The sequence below is a fragment of the Staurois parvus genome, unplaced genomic scaffold (genome assembly GCF_062004578.1).
Source record: "Staurois parvus isolate SC_StPar_1 unplaced genomic scaffold, SC_StPar_1.0 ptg000882l, whole genome shotgun sequence".
NCBI classification, from domain to species: Eukaryota; Metazoa; Chordata; class Amphibia; order Anura; family Ranidae; genus Staurois; species Staurois parvus.
This window is the reverse complement of record NW_028318678.1, coordinates 1,286,884-1,308,432: the sequence shown is the minus strand read 5'-3', so window position 1 is coordinate 1,308,432 and position 21,549 is coordinate 1,286,884. Positions and strand designations below refer to the sequence as shown.

General features: G+C 45.4%; 1 protein-coding gene across 4 annotated transcripts in view; it reads left to right on the top strand.

Moving 5' to 3' along the window:
• Positions 1 to 21,549, top strand: part of CACNA1H (calcium voltage-gated channel subunit alpha1 H) — a 710,377-nt gene that overhangs the window by 347,073 nt on the left and 341,755 nt on the right. For all 4 annotated transcript variants that reach the window (XM_089656030.1, XM_089656029.1, XM_089656027.1 and 1 more), the window contains exon 3: positions 13,147 to 13,258. In XM_089656030.1, coding sequence (XP_089512156.1) covers positions 13,147 to 13,258 — 112 coding nt within the window. The remainder of the gene's footprint in view (positions 1 to 13,146; positions 13,259 to 21,549) is intronic.

Below are 21,549 nucleotides of genomic sequence, written 5' to 3'. Positions count from 1 at the left end.
AGCTTTTATAAATATCTTTTTGTATTTTTCTTTCTTCCTTTCTTCCTTCCTTCCTCCCCTCTAGACCCAATCAATAATTTTTTTTCCCTTTCTCTTTCTTTCTTTCTTTCTTTCTTTCTTTCCTTTCTCTTTCTTTCTTTCTTTCTTTCTTTCTTTTCCTTTCCTTTCCCTTCTTTTTTTTTCTTTTCTTTTCTTACTTCCTACCTTCTTTTTCTTTTCTTTTCTTTCTTCCTACCTTCCTATTCTTTTCTTTTCTTTCTTCCTACCTTCCTATTCTTTTCTTTTCTTTCTTTCTTCCTACCTTCCTATTCTTTTCTTTTTTTTCTTTTCTTTTTCTTTCTTTCTTTTCCTTTCTTCTTTTCTTTCTTTCTTTTCCTTTCCTTTCCCTTCTTTTTTTTCTTTTCATTTCTTTCTTCCTACCTTCCTTTTCTTTTCTTTCCTTTCTTCCTACCTACCTTCCTTTTCTTTTCTTTCCTTTCTTCCTACCTTCCTTTTCTTTTCTTTCTTCCTACATACCTTCCTTTTCTGTTCTTTATTCCTACCTTCCTTTTCTTTTCATTCCTTTTCTTTTCTTTCTTCCTACCTTTCTTCACAGAATTATTGGTATCACAGATGCACCCTGTAATAACTATTTAGGTGTAAAATAATAAAGGACAGAACCTTGACATTTGGATTACTTCAGGCATGATAAGCCTACCAATGGTTAGAGAAGATATCAATTGATATGGGGAAATCTGGGTTTGGCATGCTGAGTACAGAATGGTCATCTTTGCTGTGTGTTGAATATTCGCTGCCTACAGTCTTCCCTTTCAGTGGGGACCTCCAGGTTCCTGTCCGTTCCTCCAGAAGCACAGCGCTGGTCCTCATAACTCAACAAACTGAGTCACGGTCTATCTGCTTCCTTCCGCTGCCTTTTCTAATTGAGTCAGCAGATGGGAAGCGCATGTGGATAGATGATGACAATGAGAGATTTCACATCAAACAGATGCAGGCCTTGATCCAGCTAATAATCGTGTCCATATTATTATCATGCGGCGCAGTCTGTGCTGAATTTCACAGACCATACAGGCCTGACCATATGATACCATCAGATTCATCCGCCAAGAACCATTCATTGGTTAACTTTGTACATTATTTTTTATCATCACAGAATAATGTTCTCTGGAACGTGTTCATTTCACAGACTTATGTTCATAACTTTGCTGGGCAAAATGGCCATTTAAATCCAATCACTAAGATCTTAATGATCATTTCAAAAGTTATGTTCAATACTTTTAAATCTGTAGCTTTCTTATAAAATAACCTCTGGTGATCCTGCCATGAAGGTCCTTGTCAAGGCACTTCCTGTTATGAGATTACAACGCCCAATCCCTGCCACCTGGTTTTGCTCCTGCGTAGTCGAGTCCTTTCACATGGGCAGACTTGTTTAGTGTATCCACTTGCTCAGCAGGTGATCTGTCCGCCAATCCCCCTGAGCAAGAGGATGACAGGTCTGTGTCTGCTCCGCTGCTGCAGAGCGGACACAGAGCAGCTCACTGTCCTCAAAGGGTGGTTGGATGGAAACGGACTGATCCGACGGACAGAAGGGGAATTGGATCCCCATCTGTTTATTTTTTGTGGGTCAGATCAGGGGCGGACTGACCATTTGGAAACTCGGGCACTGCCCGAGGGCCCGGGGTCAGTAGGGGGCCCCATGAGATGCCCCTGGTACCTTTTACATAGGCTTTTTTGAGTTTGGGCAAGGACATAGGGGCCCCATGATCCCCTATTGCCAGGGGGCCCCATGAGTTGTCAGTCCGCCCCTGGGTCAGGTTGGATTGGATGTCGCTTCATAGAGGAGAATGGAGGTTCCGATCGGGTCCACCTGAAAAACTGGCAGGCGGACCCAATCAGAACCTCCACATGAAAGGGGCCTTACAGTCTTAAGCTTGCCTTACACCTGTAGAATTTCACTAGATAAATGTTCATTGAGGTATCTAAGAGGTAAAGGGGACACCTCATTTTCAACCAGAGTGAGCAAAAAAATCAAAGGACAAGGCTGGAAAAGTTTTGGCGAATCTAATGGGAACAAGTTTTGGCACCTCTAGCACTGAATGTAAGTAGTGGTGAGGTGTGGCGGGTGTGCTGGAAAGTCTATTATTGCTGGCTGTTGGGGAATCTGTTATTGCTGGGGGAGAATAGTTGCTGCAGGGGGGGGTCTATTGTTGCTGGAGAGGTCTATTGTTGTTGGTGGGGGATCTATTATTGCTGGGGGGGTCTTATGTTGCTGGGGGGGGGGAGGTCATTTGTTATTAGGAGGCATCTACTGTTGAGGTAGGAGTCTATTGTTGCTTGCTGCTGGAGGGTCTATTGATACTGGCTGCTGGGAGATCTATTGTTATTTGGGGTGGTTATTTGTTGTAGGGGGTCTATTGTTACTGGGGAGGTCTATTGTGGCTGTTGGGGGATCTATTGTTGCTGGGGGTGTTATGCAGCTGTGGGGTCAATTGGTGCAGGCATGGATCTCCTGATGAGGGAGTCTATTGTTGCTTGCTGCTGGAGGGTGTATAGATACTGGCTGCTGGGAGATCTATTGTTGCTGAGGTGGATCTATTGTTACTGATGGGTATTGTGTTGTGGGGGTCTACTTTTGCTGGGGAAGTCTGTTATTGCTGGTGGGAAATCTATTGTTGCTGGGGATGGGGTCAATTGTTTCTTGGAGGGATCTACTGTTCAGGGTGGAGTCTATTACTGCTTGCTGCTGGAGGGTCTATAGATACTGACTGCTGTCAGATCTATTGTTGCTGGGGTGGATCTATTGTTAGTGAGGGGTATTGTGTTGTGGGAGTCTGTTTGTTGCTGGGGAGGTCTATTGTTGCTGCTGGGAGATCTATTGTTGCAGGGGGTTAATTGTTACTTAGAGAGATCTACTGTTGAGGAAGGAGTCTATTACTGCTTGCTGCTGGAGGGTCTATTGATACTGGCTGCTGGGAAATCTATTTTTGCTTGGGTGGATCTATTTTTACTGGGGGATATTTGCTGAGGGGGTCTATTGTTGATGGGGGTATCTATTTTACTGCTTTTCTTATTATTAACAAATTCCATAGAAATGACTTAGCACCAGAAAATGATGCTTGGTTCTGTATTCTCTAAAAGGGGCGGTACTGGGAGGTGGGTAGGAGGTGGAACCAAGGGACGATGCTCAGAGGTGGGTAGGGGGCGGAGACAAGGAGTGACTCGGAAGGGGGAGTACTTTACTCTAGAGACTACAATCGGCTGTTTCATTACACATCACACAGGCACGGTCCACTGTTGTCACCATCAGGAAATGCCATGCAGCCATCCCTTGAGTGCATTTAAAGAGAAAGTGGCTGCAAAGGGGCTGCCGGAGATCAGCAGGACAGACATGCAAAAAATAAATTAAAGACATGTTAAATGAGTATTTTATTTATGAAGAAATGACAGTTGCTTATAATACACAGTGTATACCTGAAGCCTGAAGTGAGCGGCATTTTAGAGAGTGGATAACCTTTGCAATAATCTTTATGATTTGACTTTTATATACAAAATACTGAAACAAACCCAACTGAGCTGTGCCATAACGCTTTTAGTAAATTGAAAAATATATATATTTCCGATCATAAGAAAAAGTAAAATAGGGCATAATGCATGGTAATGAAAATTCTGTATGCGTTGTGCTTTTTGTGAACTGAGCCTAATGTATAATAAGAGTGCAATAAAATAAGTGTCCTTCAGTCAATGTTACTGTTTTTCCACATAAAGGTATTTGTTTGCACTGCTTTTAGTGAAAGCTGAAGTCTAGGAACAAAAATGTTCTTCAGTAGCCACAAAGGATATAAACCCACTTTGTGTGCATTAAAATGTACAAACCCAGATATTACCTTGTGACATCATCACTGTGCTAGTGCATGAACAGCTTCTCCAGTGCTCAAAAGCAAAGTCACCGTAATGAAAGAGTGGAGATGGTATTCCTCTGGGATGGTGATTAGATGGTGCAGCCCTCCTCAGACAGGGGAATCCAAACACAAACTAAAAGAGAACACACAGCCTAGAGCGGCCCTTTGCCTGCCTCTGTCCGGCCCTCGAGATACTATTCCTTCCACTGACACCAACAAGTAGGCATTATTTCTTCCACTGGCACCAACTATGGGGCATTTTTCCTTCCACTGACACTAATCATGGGACACAATTCCTCCCACTGATATAAACAATTAGATACTATTCCTCCAATTAATACCAAGGATGGGGCATTATTCATTCCACTGACACCAATGGTAGGGCATTCCTCCCACTGACACCAATGATGTGGCACTATTCCTCCCACTGACACCAGTGTTAGGGCTCCATTCTTGCAACTGTCACCAATGATGGGGCACTATTCCTCCCACTAATACCAATGATGGGGCACTATTCCTCCCACTGACACCAATGATGGGGCACTATTCCTCCCACTGACACCAATGATGGGGCACTATTCCTCCCACTGACACCAATGATGGGGCACTATTCCTCCCACTGTCACCAATGATGAGGCACTATTCCTCCCATTAATACCAATGACTAGACACTATTCCTCCCACTAATACCAAGGATGGGGCATTATTCCTCACACTGACACCAATGATGGGACACTATTTCTCACACTGACACCAATGATGGGACACTATTCCTCCCACTAATACCAATGATGGGGCACTATTCCTCCCAATAATACCAATAATACCAATGATGGGGCACTATTCTTCCCACTGACACCAATGATGGGGCACTATTCCTCCCAGTAATACCAATGATGGGGCAATATTCCTCCCACTGACACCAATGATGGGGCACTATTCCTCCCACTGACATTAATGATGGGGCACTATTCCTCCCACTGACACCAATGATGGGGCACTATTCCTCCCACTGACACCAATGATGGGGCACTATTCCTCCCACTGACACCAATGATGGGGCACTATTCCTCCCACTGACACCAATGATGGGGCACTATTCCTCCCATTGATACCAATGATGGGGCACTATTCCTCCCACTGTCACCAATGATGAGGCACTATTCCTCCCATTAATACCAATGACTAGACACTATTCCTCCCACTAATACCAAGGATGGGGCATTATTCCTCACACTGACACCAATAATGGGACACTATTTCTCACACTGACACCAATGATGGGACACTATTCCTCCCACTAATACCAATGATGGGGCACTATTCCTCCCACTAATACCAATGATGGGGCACTATTCTTCCCAATAATACCAATGATGGGGCACTATTCCTCCCACTGACACCAATGATGGGGCACTATTCCTCCCACTGACACCAATGATGGGGCACTATTCCTCCCAGTAATACCAATGATGGGGCAATATTCCTCCCACTGACACCAATGATGGGGCACTATTCCTCCCACTGACATTAATGATGGGGCACTATTCCTCCCACTGACACCAATGATGGGGCACTATTCCTCCCACTGACACCAATGATGGGGCACTATTCCTCCCACTGACACCAATGATGGGGCACTATTCCTTCTATTCCCCACCTTCCACTGACTACAAGCATTTTTTTACTTCTACTGACGCTGGGACATTTTTTACTCCCACTGACCACTCCGTCCCTCCTAAAGTCTGAAGGACAGTAAACCGGCCCTTTGTTTAGAATGACCCCTGGTCTAGAGCATTACCCAAGATTTATTGAAATCAACAAAAAGCCAAAGGCATACTCACAAACATCAAAAATGAAAAGCATGACGCGAATGACTGATGGTCAACCAACATGGTGGGTTCCCAGAAAGAAGGAAGAGGCTTAGTATGGCCTTGAGGTGCCCAATGCATAAATTAGGAGACAAACATCTGTTGGCTTAAGCTCTGAGAAAGGGGGCATGTCCCCGAAACGTGTCAGTTGGACGACACTACCAGCAGTTGGGAACCCACCACATTGGTTGACCATCAGCCAGTCATGTCATGCTTTTTACTTGTGATATTTGTGAGTATGCATTTGCCTTTTCGTTGATTTCTTTCAATAAATCTTGAGTAATGAGCTAGGCATTTGCGCCCCCCTGTGTGTTCTCTTTCATCATCGCTATACTGTACAGCCCGTGCAGAGAGCAGAGCTATGGGAGGAGCTTAGCAGGCCCCACCCACTAATGTAAAGGAAGACAGTACGGTTACAATACAATTCTATACATGAGGGCTAGGAGGGTCTTGTTTGTGAGAACTTACAATCTAAATGCATGACAGGTCCTCTCTAACTACATTAGGGCTCGGCGGGAGATGGTATCTTACATAGCGGGATCGCAGCGCTCAGAGCCTTCGCACTTTTCTTTTATCTTCCACAAAGTAGAATTGCTTTAATGCACTGATTTACAAAGTAGGTCAATAAGGGTGTTAAGGATTTACTGCTAATGGCTGGATACGGATAATAAACACAACTAACAAGGGCTGATTCCAGGCAGTCATCTAAATAACAGTGCAGGCTGTACAGACGCATTCCGCCCGGAACCCATAGGGCCCTAAATGGTGCTACTACACGGTGCGGGGTCAGGCAGGCTAGGAGCCTAGACAATGACCCTGTTTCTTCTGGACTAAAATGGCCGGAGTGACGCACTGCAGCTAGACAGCGCTAGGATAAAAGGTGACACATGTGAATCACAGCTAGAGCGCATAGTACTGCAGCTGCACTGAAAAAACGCTCCGTTGTGAATGTAGCCGGATGATGGATGTAGCGATTTGTCATTTCAAAGGAGAGAAATCCCAGCATGCTGGTAAATCTCTGCTTGTGCCAGGAAGCCTTTCTAATACCCCAAAGTGCCATTGTCACTGATACCGAGCTCTGCCAGAGGCAAACGTCCGGAAAGTGCAGCATTGCTCATCTTTACTGTACTGTATGTATAGGGTCCAGATTGCTGCCGGCTTTTACAAGGCCTAAAGGGCCATTCAGGATCAAACAGAAGGATTTCATCTGTATTTCCTTCCTTCCTTCCCTCTTCTTTCCTTCCTTCCTTCCTTCCTTCCTTCCTTCTTTCCTTCCTTCTTTCCTTCCTTCTTTCTTTCCTTCCTTCCTTCCTTCCTTCCCTTCCTTTCCTCTTCTTTCTTTCCTCCCTCCCCCCCTCCCTTCCTTCCTTCTTTCCTTCCATCCCTCTTCTTTCCTTCCTTCCTTCCTTCTTTCTTTCCTTCCTTCCTTCCTTTCCTTCCTTTCCTCTTCTTTCTTTCCTCCCTCCCCCCCTCCCTTCCTTCCTTCTTTCCTTCCATCCCTCTTCTTTCCTTCCTTCCTTCCTTTCTTCCTTGCCTCTTTCCTTCCTTCCTTCCTTCCTTCCTTCCTTCCTTCCTTCCTTCCTTCCTTCCTTCCTCCTCTCCTTCCTTTCCTCTTCCTTCCTTCCTTCCTTCCCTCTTTTTTCCTTCCTTCCTCCTTTCCTCTTCTTTCCTTCCTCCCTCCCTCCCTCCCTCCGTCCCTTCCTTCCTTCCTTCTTTCTTTCCCTCATCCCTCCCTCTGTTCCTTTTTTTCTCAGCTTTTATTTTTAGTTTTGTATTCTCTTTCTTTCTTTCGTTCCTTCTTTCTTTCTTTCTTTCTTTCTTTCTTTCTTTCTTTCCCTTTTGTATCTACCTTCCTGCCTTCTTTCCTTCCTATCTTTCTTCCTTCCTCCATTCTAGACCCAATCGATCCTTTCCCTTTCTTTTCCTTTTCTTCCTTCCTTCCTTCCTTCCTTCCTTCCTTCCCTGAAGCCCCTATCACTGTACTTTTTCTTCCTTCCTTCCTTCCTTCCTTCCTTCCTTCCTTCCCTCATCCCTCCCTCCCTTTTATTTTTAGAGTTTTGTATTCTCTTTCTTTCTTTCTTTCTTTCCCTTTTGTATCTTCCTTCCTGCCTTCTTTCCTTCCTATCGTTCTTCCTTCCTCCATTCTAGACCCAATTGATCCTTTCCCTTTCTTTTCCTTTCCTTTCCTCAGGAAGTAAGGGGAATCCTGTTATGGAGACAAGTGGAAATTCACCTCCCTTCCTTGGATGTCTGTAGTATAGGAGATAAGAAACAATCTCCCCAACAATGACACACACGTTGAAAAACAAAAAACAGGTTTAACCCTTGCTCCAAAAAAAGGGTTTGGCTTTAACCTACAGTGACGATTTTTGGAATGAACTAGAATGCAAACAGAGGGGAAACATACAAACTCCATGCAGATAACAGCCTGAGTGTATTGTAAGACAAATCAGTGTGTGTACCTAGTATAAATGTAAACCTACTAAAGATTAATTTAATATAGAAAAGACAAAAAGCCATGTGAATCATCCTGTGGCGGCTTAGTGAAGTGTTCCCAATCCCTGAGAAGTCCCACTGTAGGTGCAGCAGGGATGGAGCGCAGCCAGCTCATGTCTGACTATAGAAGTGCAGTGCGATGAGACAGATAGCGATACAAGTGTGTGATTAGTGACGGGTGGGGAAGGTGTTTATAGATCGATGGTTGCACAGCCTGTGATGTTTTGAAAGCTCTGCCTTGATTCCATCAATTATTACAAACACTTTCATAGGTCAAATATTGAAGTACTGCGCACTGAGTATTTTCATTGCATTGTGCTTAGGTTGTTCTAATATAGAAAGTATTTCCTAAATAAGTTATGTGTTAAAGCTGAACTCCAGGCGCACAGACTTTCATTTAAATCTATTCCTCAATAGCCACAAAGAATACAAATCCTCTCTGCGTGCAGCATAAGACTTTACAAACCTAGATATTACCTTGGAAAGTAGCAGTGACATCATCACTGGGCTGTACAAAGCCTGTGCAGAGAACAGAACTGTGGGAGGGGCCCAGCAGGCTCCACCCACTACAAGCTGCTTGCAGAAAACTACAGGAGGGGGCGGAGACAAGACCAGTCACCCCGCACAAGAAGAGAGAGCAGCAGTGAGCGGTCCTCATTACAGGAAGCTCTGCACATAGGGAATGTTTTATACTGGATTACTACAAAGCACACCAAGATTCAAAGAAGAATACATAAAACTCTTTTTGCTGATACTGGAGTTCATCTTTACAGTGTACCTAAAGCCAGTATTGTTTTTTTTGCATATACAGTGGGGAAAATAATAATTTGATCCCCTACAGATTTTATAAATTGGCTAATTTTGATCATAGGTGTATTCTAAATGATTGAGGCAGAATATCAACCAAAAATCCAGAGAAAAACAAATGATATAAATGTTATAAATCCAGTTGCAGTTCAGTGTGTAAGATAAGTATTTGATCCCCAAGCAAAACATCACTTAGTAATTGGTGGAGAAACCCTTGATGGCAAGCACAGAGGTAAGACGTTTCTTGGAGTTGGTTACCAGGTTTGCACACATCTCAGGAGGGATTTTGGTCCACTTTTTCTTTACAGATCTTCTCTAAATCCTTAGGGTTTCTTGGCTGTCACTTAGAAATTCAAAGTTTCAGCTCCCTCCATACATTTTCTATAGGATTAATGTCTGTAGACCAGGGGCGGACTGATAACTCACGGGGCCCCCGGGCAATAGGGGATCATGGGGCCCCTGTGTCCTCGCCCACACTCAAACCACACCCAAAAAAGCCTATGAAAGGTACCAAGGGCATCTCACCTACTGACCTTGGGCAGTGACCGAGTTCCCAAATGGTCAGTCCGCCCCTGCTGTAGACTGGCTAGGCCACTCCATGACCTTAATGTGCTTCTTCTTGAGCCACTCCTTTGTTGCCTTGGAGGTATGTTTTGGGTCATTGTCATGCTGGATGACCCATCTTCCGTGTTTTGGCTGAGGGAGAAGGTTCTCATCCAGGATTTTACAATACATGGCCCTGTCCATTGTCCCTATCTCAATGTGGCAAAGTCAGCCTGTACCTTTAGCAGAGAAACAGCCCCAAAGCATAATGTTTCCACCTCTGTGCATGACTGTAGGGATGGTGTTCTTATGGTCATAGTCAGCATTTTTTTTCCTCCTAACACAGTTGAGTCAGGAGTCGAGTTAATGACAAAGGGCTCAATTTTGGTCTCATCTGACCACACCATTTCCTAATCCTTCTCTGAATCATTTAGATGTTCATTAGCAAACTTCAGACGGGCCTGACCATGTGCCTTCTTGAGGAGGGAGACCTTGCAGGCGCTGCAGGATTTCAGTCCATGACGGCATATCGTGTTACCGATGGTTTTTTTGGTGATTGTTGTCCCAACTGCCTTGAAATCATTCACAAGCTCCTCCCGAGTAGTTCTGGGCTAATCCCTCACTTTTCTCATGATCATCCTTACCCCATGAGGCGAAATCATGCATGGAGCTGCAGTCAGAGGGCGATTGATGGTTATTTTGTATTTCTTCCATTTGCGAGTAATCACTCCAACAGTTGTCTCCTTCTCACCAAGATTCTTGCTGATGGTCTTTTAGCCTATTCCAGCCTTGAACAGGTCTACAATCTTGTCCCTGACATCCTTTGACAGCTCTTTGGTCTTGCCCATGGGGGCGTCCAAAAAAGAGATTCTGTGGACAGGTGTTTTTTATACTCATAATGAGTTGTCATTGGGAGTCCCTTCTTAAGTTGACAGGACTAATCTGTGTACACAAGGAGCAGGGCCCTCCTATCCCTCTTGTATTGAACTGTATTGTTGCTGTATTGTCTCCCGTTATATTGTAAAGTGCTGAGCAAACTGTTGGCGCTATATAAATCCTGTATAATAATAATAATAATACAACATAAGCACATAGCCAGTCTGTGGGAGCCAGAATTATTGTTGGTTGATAGGGGATCAAATACTTATTTTACTCACTGAACTGCAACTCAGTTTATAACATTTGAATCGTGTGTTTTTCTGGATTTTTGATTGATATTCTGTTTCTATCATTTAAAATACATCTATGATAAAAATTATAAACTCTTCATTTCTTTGTAAGTGGGCAAACTTACAAAATCTGCAGGGGGTGATGGAACCACTGTCAGTGTTTTGTTATCATTGGGAGTGAGTTTTAGGAAGCAGTATTGACTCATAAGAAGCTATTATAACAACAAAGTGTAAGAAATTTGGGGACATTTATTTAAAACAAATACTGGATAGCAGAGATTTCCTTGGTGGAAGTGAAGGGTTTCATGCTACCTAGTCGTGGTGATTAGTCCGTTATCCCAGTAGAAAGGCCTCGTCTCCCCCGTGTCTGCAGATCTTTCCATCTGTATTTTTCCAAAGAAGAGGATACAGATTATATGTTCCAGCATGCCTGCTACATAATACTAATGAGAGGGCCAATTAACAGACATCCGCTCCTCTGCAATCAACATATTATGCCGGAACTGGTGAAAGGTGCTGCCAGTGGAGCCATCATGTACCATACAACACCTGATACTATACTTCTGCATGTGTTTTTGTACATGGAGGATGAAAATACATCCTGGTACCAGGGGCGGACTGACAACTCATGGGGCCCCCGGGCACTAGGGGATCATGGGGCCCCTGTGTCCTTGCCCAAACTCAAAAAAGCCTATGAAAAAGGCACCAGGGGCATCTCATGGGGCCCCCTACTGACCCCAGGCCCTCGGACAGTGCCCGAGTTTCCAAATAGTCAGTCCGCCCCTGCTTGGTACATATTTTAGCAGGACCATACACATATGCCTAAAACATTCCCCAGGGCATGATAAAGTGTATCCAAAGCCCAAGCATTTTTGAGTTTTAGATAAATCGGGAAGGGTTAGACCCCCTCTTGGGGTTTTTTATTGCTGTCTGTGCCCCCATTGGGGAGATTCACCCTCTATTTTTATGGAAACCATCAGGAGAGAAAGTTGTCACCAGAACAGGAACAGAGGGGAAATGTTTCAATGGGGACACCTTTTACCCCTTCACCGGGGATTGGATGCTGATACTAAATAAGGAAAATACTGGACAACAAATGATGACATACAGGATGGTTCAGGTCACTGATCAAGCAGCCAGAGTGGTGACCATGAACTAGCGCCAAATCCTATCCTTTGTGTCACAATTTGTTGTCTGTTATTGTCCCTATTTACTGTCGGCATCCAGGCTCTGATGAAGGGGAGCATTGAGCCCCCGAAATGCGTTTTTCTGTGACTTCCTGTTGTGAGAAATAAAGATTTACTGGACTTACAATATATCTAAGGCACTCTTGCTCTACACTTTTTAGACAACCCCAGGGACTCCAAAGATACTCCACTCGACCAAGAGCTGCCTCAACATTTAAATCTAAAGTCTTATCCGTCTTGGTTTGGGTTTAGTACTCCACCAAAATACCCGTTCTGCCCCGCATCCATGTAGTTTTTTTTTGTTGTTGTATTGAAATGCATTAGGTTACTATTGATCTGTGGTATGCTGACATCTAGCGGTGATTTTGGGCCACTGCAACTTGTTTACTGATGTCATTTTGCTCATCTTCCTCTGTTCTCCCCTTCTGTTTAATGCTAGTTAGTTTAGTCCTCCCTACTTCTTAAAAGTTCCCACCTCGATGTTAGTTATTCAGAGACAGGGTTTTGCGGAAAGTCATTGTCTTTTTACACTTCAAAAGGTTACAAAAACATCTGTACTGCAAATAGCTGAAGAAAAAATTGTCTTTTATTCCACTTCTCTGCCTATTTCAAGAGTTAAGCTGCCTGCAGATGGTGCCAAGTCAGCAGGTGACCATACTGTCCAGACAGACTGGGTCTAAAGAGGTATGCCAATGCATAAACTGGCATTTGAAACAGAACAATACCTATTGTCAAATGAGCACTGAAGACGCACTGGTCTGTCTGGGCTTACTGCCCACCAACATGCAGAAAACACAGACCAGGTGCCCAGATACAATGTGAGTATTTTGCCACAACAATCTATATTCTGTGTGATTTGTAAGCAGTTTTAATTATTAATATTTTCAAAAGATGATTGGATGATATAGTTAAAACAGAAGACGGGTTTAAAGGAGACATAGATGATTTAGACTTCCTGCCTGTCCTGGTGCATCTTGGGAGATTAATCACAAATCAAGAATCATCTAATCTAGCAGCAGCATATCAAAATAATCAGAAACAGATGCAATCTTGATGCTTTGTGTCTTGTAGGGAGTAATGTGATTCATGTATAATGTGTGTTCTCTGTTGTACTCCCCGCTCCCCCCAAACCCTCCTCAATATAAAAAGTCGTTCTCCTTAACTCCATCCTCTCCACGTGGTTCGAGCACATCAGCATGCTGGTCATTCTGCTGAACTGCGTCACCCTCGGGATGTTCCAGCCCTGTGAAGATGTGGAATGTTTGTCAGAAAGATGCACCATTCTGGAGGTAAGAGGACCTGTCCTGCAACATTGAACCATTATTCTAGTCGCAGTGCAATAGATGGAGTAAACCAGGGGCGGACTGACAACTCATAGGGCCCCCTGGCAATAGGGGATCATGGGGCCCCTGTGTCTTTGCCCAAACTCAATAAAGCCTATGAAAAAGGTACCAGGGGCATCTCATGGGGCCCCCTACTGACCCCGGGCCCTCGGGCAGTGCCCAAGTTTCCAAATGGTCAGTCCGCCCCTGGAGTAAAGTTTAGGTTTTTTTTCGCTGCCAGAGCCGTTTTTTCATTTTTTGCACACGTGTTTAAAAAATCATTTTAGGCCTAAAGCGGGGGTCTCCAAACTTTCCAAACAAAGGGCCAGTTTACTGTCCTTCAGACTTTAGAGGGGGGCTGGACTGTGGCCATTGGGAATAGAAATTGCCCTGTCATCAGTAGGAGTAAACATTGCCCCTTTGGCATTAGGGGGAGGAATAGTGCCCCATCATTGGTGTCAGTGGGAGGAATAGTGCCCCATCATTGGTGTCAGTGGGAGGAATAGTGCCCCATCGTTGGTGTTAGTGGGAGGAAAAGTTCCCCATTGTTGGTGTCGGTGGAAGGAATAATGCCCCATCGTTGAAGTCAGTGGGAGGAATAGTGCCCCATCATTGGTGTCAGTGGGAGGAATAGTACCCCATCGTTGGTGTCAGTGGGAGGAATAGTGCCCCATTGTTGGTGTCAGTGGGAGGAATAGTGCCCCATCGTTGGTGTTAGTGGGAGGAAAAGTGCCCCATTGTTGGTGTCAGTGGGAGGAATAATGCCCCATCTATGGTGTCAGTGGGAGAAATAATGCCCCATCGTTGGTGTCAGTGGGAGGAATAGTGCCCCATCATTGGTGTCAGTGGGAGGAATAATGCCCCATTGTGGGTGTCAGTGGGAAGAATAGTGCCCCATCGTTGGCGTCAGTGGGAGGAATAGTTCCCCATCGTTGTTGTTATTGGAAGGAAAAGTGCCCCATTGTTGGTGTCGGTGGAAGGAATGATGCCCCATCTATGATGTCAGTGGGAGGAATAGTGCCCCATCTATGATGTCAGTGGGAGGAATAGTGCCCCATCATTGGTGTCAGTGGGACTAATAATGCCCCATCGTTGGTGTCAGTGGGAAGAATAGTGCCCCATCCTTGGTGTCAGTGGGAAGAATAGTGTCCCATCATTGGAGTCAGTGGGAGGAATAATGCCACGTCGTTGGTGTCAGTGGGAGGAATAGTGCCCCATTGTTGGTGTTAGTGGGAGGAAAAGTGCCCCATTGTTGGTGTTGGTGGAAGGAATAATGCCCCATCTATGGTGTCAGTGGGAGGAATAGTGCCCTATCATTGGTGTCAGTGGGAGGAATAGTGCCCCATCGTTGGTGTCAGTTGGAGTAATAGTGCCCCATCGTTGGTGTTAGGGAGAGGAATAGTGCCCCATCATTGGTGTCAGTGGAAGGAATAGTGCCCCGTCGTTGGTGTCAGTGGGAGGAATAGTGCCCCATCGTTGGTGTCAGTGGGAGGAATAGTGCCCCATCGTTGGTGTCAGTGGGAGTAATAGTGCCCGATCATTGTTGTCAGTGGGAGGAATAGTGCCCCATCTATGATGTCAGTGGGAGGAATAGTGCCCCATCATTGGTGTCAGTGGGAGGAATAATGCCCCATCGTTGGTGTCAGTGGGAAGAATAGTGCCCCATCCTTGGTGTCAGTGGGAAGAATAGTGTCCCATCATTGGAGTCAGTGGGAGAAATAATGCCACGTCGTTGGTGTCAGTGGGAGGAATAGTGCCCCATTGTTTGTGTTAGTGGGAGGAAAAGTGCCCCATTGTTGGTGTTGGTGGAAGGAATAATGCCCCATCTATGGTGTCAGTGGGAGGAATAGTGCCCTATCATTGGTGTCAGTTGGAGTAATAGTGCCCCATCGTTGGTGTTAGGGAGAGGAATAGTGCCCCATCATTGGTGTCAGTGGGAGGAATAGTGCCCCGTCGTTGGTGTCAGTGGGAGGAATAGTGCCCCATCGTTGGTGTCAGTGGGAGGAATAGTGCCCCATCGTTGGTGTCAGTGGGAGTAATAGTGCCCGATCATTGTTGTCAGTGGGAGGAATAGTGCTCTGTTGTTGATGTCAGTAACAGGAAATATGCCCCATTGTCCGTGTCTGTGGGAAGAAAAGTGTCCAAAGGGCCGGATAAAGGCAAGCAAAGGGCCTTTTCCGGCCCTTGGGCCACAGTTTGGAGACCACTCGCCTAAAGATTGCATAAGCCCCCAAAACATTATATATTTTCTGAAAGCAGACACCCTTTAAGGGTGAATACAATAGTAGTAGATGCAATTTTTTGATGTCACACGATATTACTGCAAAGGTCTAGGAAACCCAAACTTTCAGTAAACAATACACTAAAGTTCATTTTAGGACACACAAACACAATAAACTGCCCAATTTTTAGTAAAATATAGATGAGGTTGTGAAGTTTCTGGCGCTACCACAAATCCTAGCATAACATAATGAACCATAGCATGTGAATGGAAGATTAAAAGTCCACCGCACCAAGGTGCAGCAAATCTTCCAATTCTTGGTGTTTCAAAAATACAGTCTTGTGCCTGTGCCACCGATCTCCGACACCATCGTGAGAAAAACACGCTCACCGACACTCCAGGGACCCTTATATTACTAAAGGTCAGAAAGCGCTTGCGGGGATTTTATATACTCCTTCAGCCATAATGATCTTGTCCTTTCATCCGCCTTGCTCATATGTAGAACCACATCTCCATAAGAATGGACCAGGGGTTCTAATCTCTTTCCACTCTAATCAAAAAAAAAATAAAGTTTTACCTTCTAGGTATATTTTACGGTGGAATTTCACTCAATCAACTATTTTTAATCCTTATACTGCTAGCCTTAGTAAATAGATAAGAAGATATATCATATTTTCTTGTTTCAAACTTTTTTTTTAACGTTTCTTCAGTTACTTCCTGGTTTCTGGCCTAGGCAAATGATGTCATATATCCCAGGAGTCTTCAGGAGGGGAGGAGGGGCTTTCTCAGCTAAGAACACCCTCCTGCCTGCATGCCTGAGCCAAGGGCAGATGAATTTTAGGAAGTAACTGCTATATGAATCATCTGCCCTTATTCAAGATGGCCACAGCCAGAGACGCCAGGGGGTGTTTTTCAAAGTGATTTCTCAGAAAAATAAAGCATGGAGACATGGGTGGATGGGGCAGTTTGCTTTTTTAAAAATGAATTAACCCCTTGGCACTGGCGCCTCTCGGCCCTTTAAGGGGTTTTGTGAGGGTTTAGGGTCATGTGACCACCATGATTGGCTGTCGCATGATTGGAAAGCTCCCGACTGCAAGTAGTGATCGGGACCTTCCATGAGGCGCCAGTAAATGTGCCGGGAGCACACAGGGTGCATATCTTCTGTTTATAATGGGAGCTCAAATATGTGTTCCCTTGGTGTCAGGGCCCAGCCGCCCGACAGGTCGCATATTTGAGTACGCTCGGCTCCAAGAGTAGTTAAAATAGTATTTTGTTTTGTGGTGTTCAGATGAATTGTAATTCTGCTTTAAGATCAGGAGTTGGTAGGATGGGCTTCCAATCATGTGACTACTGTGACAGCCAATCACAGTTAACATATGATCAGGAAAGCCAGGAAATAAGATCCCTTTAAAGGACCGGCAGAAAGGGTTTAATGCTGCTTCGGAGTTTGCTGCCAATGTGGGGAAGTTGGGAGTGAGAGGTGCATGCTGAGAAGATAACACGCCAGCAGCACAGAGAGCGTGTTCTGTGTCAGTATATAGGCTGATCACACTCACAGACACTTAGGACAGCCAATCACAGTTAACATATGATCAGGAAAGCCAGGAAATAAGATCCCTTTAAAGGGCCAGCAGAAAGGGTTTAATACTGCTTCGGAGTTTGCAGCCAATGTGGGGAAGTTGGGAGTGAGAGGTGCATGCTGAGAAGATAACAAGCCAGCAGCACAGAGAGCGTGTTCTGTGTAAGTATATAGGCTGTTCACACTCACAGACACTTAGGACAGCCAATCACAGTTAACATATGATTAGGAAAGCCAGGAAATAAGATCCCTTTAAAGGGCTGCCAGAAAAGGATTAATGCTGCTTTGGAGCTTGCAGCCAGTGTGGGGAAGTTGGGAGTGAGAGGTGCATGCTGGGAAGATAACACGCCAGCAGCACAGAGCGCGTGTTCTGTGTCAGTATATAGGCTGTTCACACTCACAGACACTTAGGACAGCCAATCACAGTTAACATATGATCAGGAAAGCCAGGAAATAAGATCCCTTTAAAGGGTTGCCAGAAAGGGCTTAATGCTGCTTTGGAGCTTGCAGCCAGTGTGGGGAAGTTGGGAGTGAGAGGTGAATGCTGGGAAGATAACACGCCAGCAGCACAGAGCGCGTGTTCTGTGTCAGTATATAGGCTGTTCACACTCACAGACACTTAGGACAGCCAATCACAGTTAACATATGATCAGGAAAGCCAGGAAATAAGATCCCTTTAAAGGGCTGCCAGAAAGGGCTTAATGCTGCTTTGGAGCTTGCAGCCAGTGTGGGGAAGTTGGGACTGAGAGGTGCATGCTGGGAAGATAACACGCCAGCAGCACAGAGAGCGTGTTCTGTGTCAGTATATAGGCTGTTCACACTCACAGACACTTAGGACAGCCAATCACAGTTAACATATGATCAGGAAAGCCAGGAAATAAGATCCCTTTAAAGGGCTGCCAGAAAGGGCTTAATGTTGCTTTGGAGCTTGCAGCCAGTGTGGGGAAGTTGGGAGTGAGAGGTGAATGCTGGGAAGATAACACGCCAGCAGCACAGAGAGCGTGTTCTGTGTCAGTATATAGGCTGATCACACTCTCACAGACAGGCAGGAATTTTTGTATCGTTATTGATGAGGACAGCTTCACGCAGACATGGTTTATAAGAACTACTGTATACAGCAGCAAGATGCATTGCTATGCTGTTGGCACAAAAAAAAAAAATGAAATAGCAGAAACTTCAGTCTTTGTTTTGCCCTTGTTGTGTTGTCACCGGCGGGTTGTCAAGGTCGATTTTACAGCTGTTTAAACTTGCTCAGGTGGCTGCGGCAGGTACTCCTCTATCTGGCTGCCATCAAAACAAGTATGCAGAATGTTCCACTCTGGCACAGGTCTTGTGGGAGAAGAGTTTATTTAAATCCCATACCGAAATAGAACATAGCATTATATATTATTAACAACAACAACGGCGCAACCAATCCCGTCCGTGGAAGCACGCCGACTTCTGACCCACCAGGGAGACAGATCATTCAAAGCTCAACTCCAGGCAGATATACAAGACACAAAGGAGCACAGCTTTATATTCAATTAGACATCATTACATGTATTTCCTTTAATATAATCAATGTAAGTACCTGACTGTGATTTGGTATCAGAATCTTGCGGTCCATGTACAGCAGCACTCAAACCGGGAGAGGGAGAAGCAGCACAAGCAGCTTATCAGTTCAAATGCTGACTAAAACGCATGCTGATTGGTGGAGAGAGCAGAGTGACAGAAGGATGATCTCATCACTCTGCTGCTTCTCTTTTCACAGGGCAATCACCAGCTAGGGGAGAGATAAGACCTAAGCACAGCAGGAGAGAGGGTCTGGGGCAGGGGCGGACTGACAACTCATGGGGCCCCCAGGCAATAGGGGATCATGGGGCCCCTGTGTCCTTGCCCACACTCAAAAAAAGCCTATAAAAAGGTACCAGGGGTATTTCATGAGGCTCCCTACTGACCCCGGGCCCTCAGGCAGTGCCCGAGTGCTCAAATGGTCAGTCCGCCCCTGGTTTGGGGTGTGGTGGTAGATTGCGGGCTGAAGGAGTCTATCCTCTGAACAACCGCATTAGGCGGCCAATCTGCCAATCAAACTACCAACAGGCTTTTTTTTGCAGTAGGAGAGAGGCCACCTCCCCTGCCAGACAGGGCTTTTCTATTTGGCTGAGCTGTGTAAATCTCAGGACTGAATGGACAGACATACAGTGAAGCAGCTCCTTTATATGTATGTCTTATGTGCATTTTGCTGTTTCCCTGAAGTTCAGCTTTGAAGAAGAACCAATTTTGCATAAAAATACAGGATCTTTATATGATATAAAGTTATACAGAGAGTGCATTTCTTTTTAATAAGAACTAAACCCCATAACAATATAGAAATCCGCATTATACATTACAAGGTAATAGAAAAGAAGATATTGGCTATAATTTCAACATTTGCGGTGGCATTTATGTGCTAAATAGAACCTAAGGCATGCTAAAATGACTGATGTCGTCCAATAACACAGATTGACAGGCCATTTTATCATGCCTAAAGCTTCATATACAAGTCCCTATAGGGGGATGTACAATGCACAGAGCCTGCACAGGGACAGCCGTACGCAGCCACCCATTGAGATGCATTGGAAGAGGAGGCTGTATGTGGTTATGCACCAGGGTTCACTTAAAGCACCCGTACGCTCACTGACATCCGAGCACAGATAGTGTGCGGTCAGATCATACGTCATGTGCAGGGGCGGACTGACAACTCATGGGGCCCTCGGGCAATAGGTGATCACGGGGCCCCTGTGTCCTTGCCCACACTCAAAGCACACCCAAAAAAGCCTATAAAAAGGTACCAGGGGCATTTCATGGGGCCCCCTACTGACCCCGGGTCCTCGGGCAGTGCCCGAGTGCTCGAATGGTCAGTCCGTCCCTGGTCATGTGCTTTATACAAAGCCCAGCACACAGCTACGCATGGCCGCCTCTTCTAATGCATGTCAATGGGCAGCTGTACACGGTGGCACGTTGTTTGCCATCTGTGTCCCATTGGGGAGATTTACCTTCACTTTCTGTCCCATCGCCAAAACAGATAGTGAGAGATAATCCCTACAAATTAAAGGGGAGCCCCAGTCACCCCGTGTAAAAATGAAAAGTCAGCAGCTACAAAAACTGTAGCTGCTGACTTTTAATAAACAGCCACTTACCTGTCCTACGATCCAGCGATGTGCACACCCCAGCCATTTTTTTCCACCTGTCCCCGGCGCTGACATCTTAACTGAGGGCACTTGGCTGTGAGAGCGTGTGCCCACTGTGCATTGGGATTGGTCCCGCACAGAGGCGGACTGACCATTTGGAAATACTGCCCGAGGGTCCGGGGTCAGTAGGGGGCCCCATGAGATGCCCCTGGTACCTTTTTCATAGGCTTTTTTGAGTTTGGGCAAGGACACCATGATCCCCTATTGCCCGGGGGCCCCATGAGTTGTCAGTCCACCCCTGGTCTCGCAGTCTTCTGGGACCTATGATGTGTCTGCAGGGAGGGAGGGAGGGAGGAGAACTTATTTTCTGATCGCCTTGGGGGCAGTTGGAAAGGAGGTGGTTGTCAAAATCTGGTACCCGCTCCCCAAATATGCCATTTCATAAAGAGGAGTGGGGGAGGAGGCCTTTAAGAGGATCTTCCTTTTTTGGGTGAGAAAATCCCTTGGGGCCCCCCTAGGTCCAGTGGTGTATTTAGATTTTGTGCTGCCCTAGGCAACACAAAAATCTGACAACGACCAACATCCCCTCCCCCTTCCCCCTCCTGTGGAGAGAGCCTGATACTGACCAAAATCACCCCTGCTCCCCACTCGGGAGAGATTTCCACTACTCCTTCCCCCCCAACCCCGGCGACACTCATCTTCAAAGCTCCGGACGTCCCTGGGTTTGAGAGTCAAGCCCTACATACACCATCAAGTAGCCCACAGCCTCTCTTGGATCCCACCTGGTTCCCATGGCGTGTGTCCCCCTTCTTTTATCCCTTCTTCTGAGGGGAGGTGCTGCCCCCCTGAAAAATGCCACTCAAGGCAACTTTTTTTGTCTTTTGAATAGAGTATTAGTTAGCCACCCTTGGTGAAATTTCCCTTTACTTTCTGCCCCAGAGACACAACAGGAAGTGAAAGGAAATCTCTCCAAAGTGAGGGGAAATTCTCTTTTTGCTGTCACCAGAGCAGGTGTCCCTATAGAAAAAATGTGTCCTCTATTCCTGTCCTGGTGACAACTGTCAAATTTAGATATTCCGTCACAGTGATCACCAGAAGAGAGAAGTGAAATTCCCCTAATGGGGACACACAGCGCAATAAAAACCTTTCGAGGAGAGGAGCTATAACTGTATAAACAATGAGTAGTGTGGGTAATAGCAAAAGATAAAAGTCAAATTACCATACAGCAAATAACCTAGCCCTATATAATAATCAATCAAGGATGAATGAAAAAGGGGCTTGTGAAACAGAACAGCTGAATATAAATTCT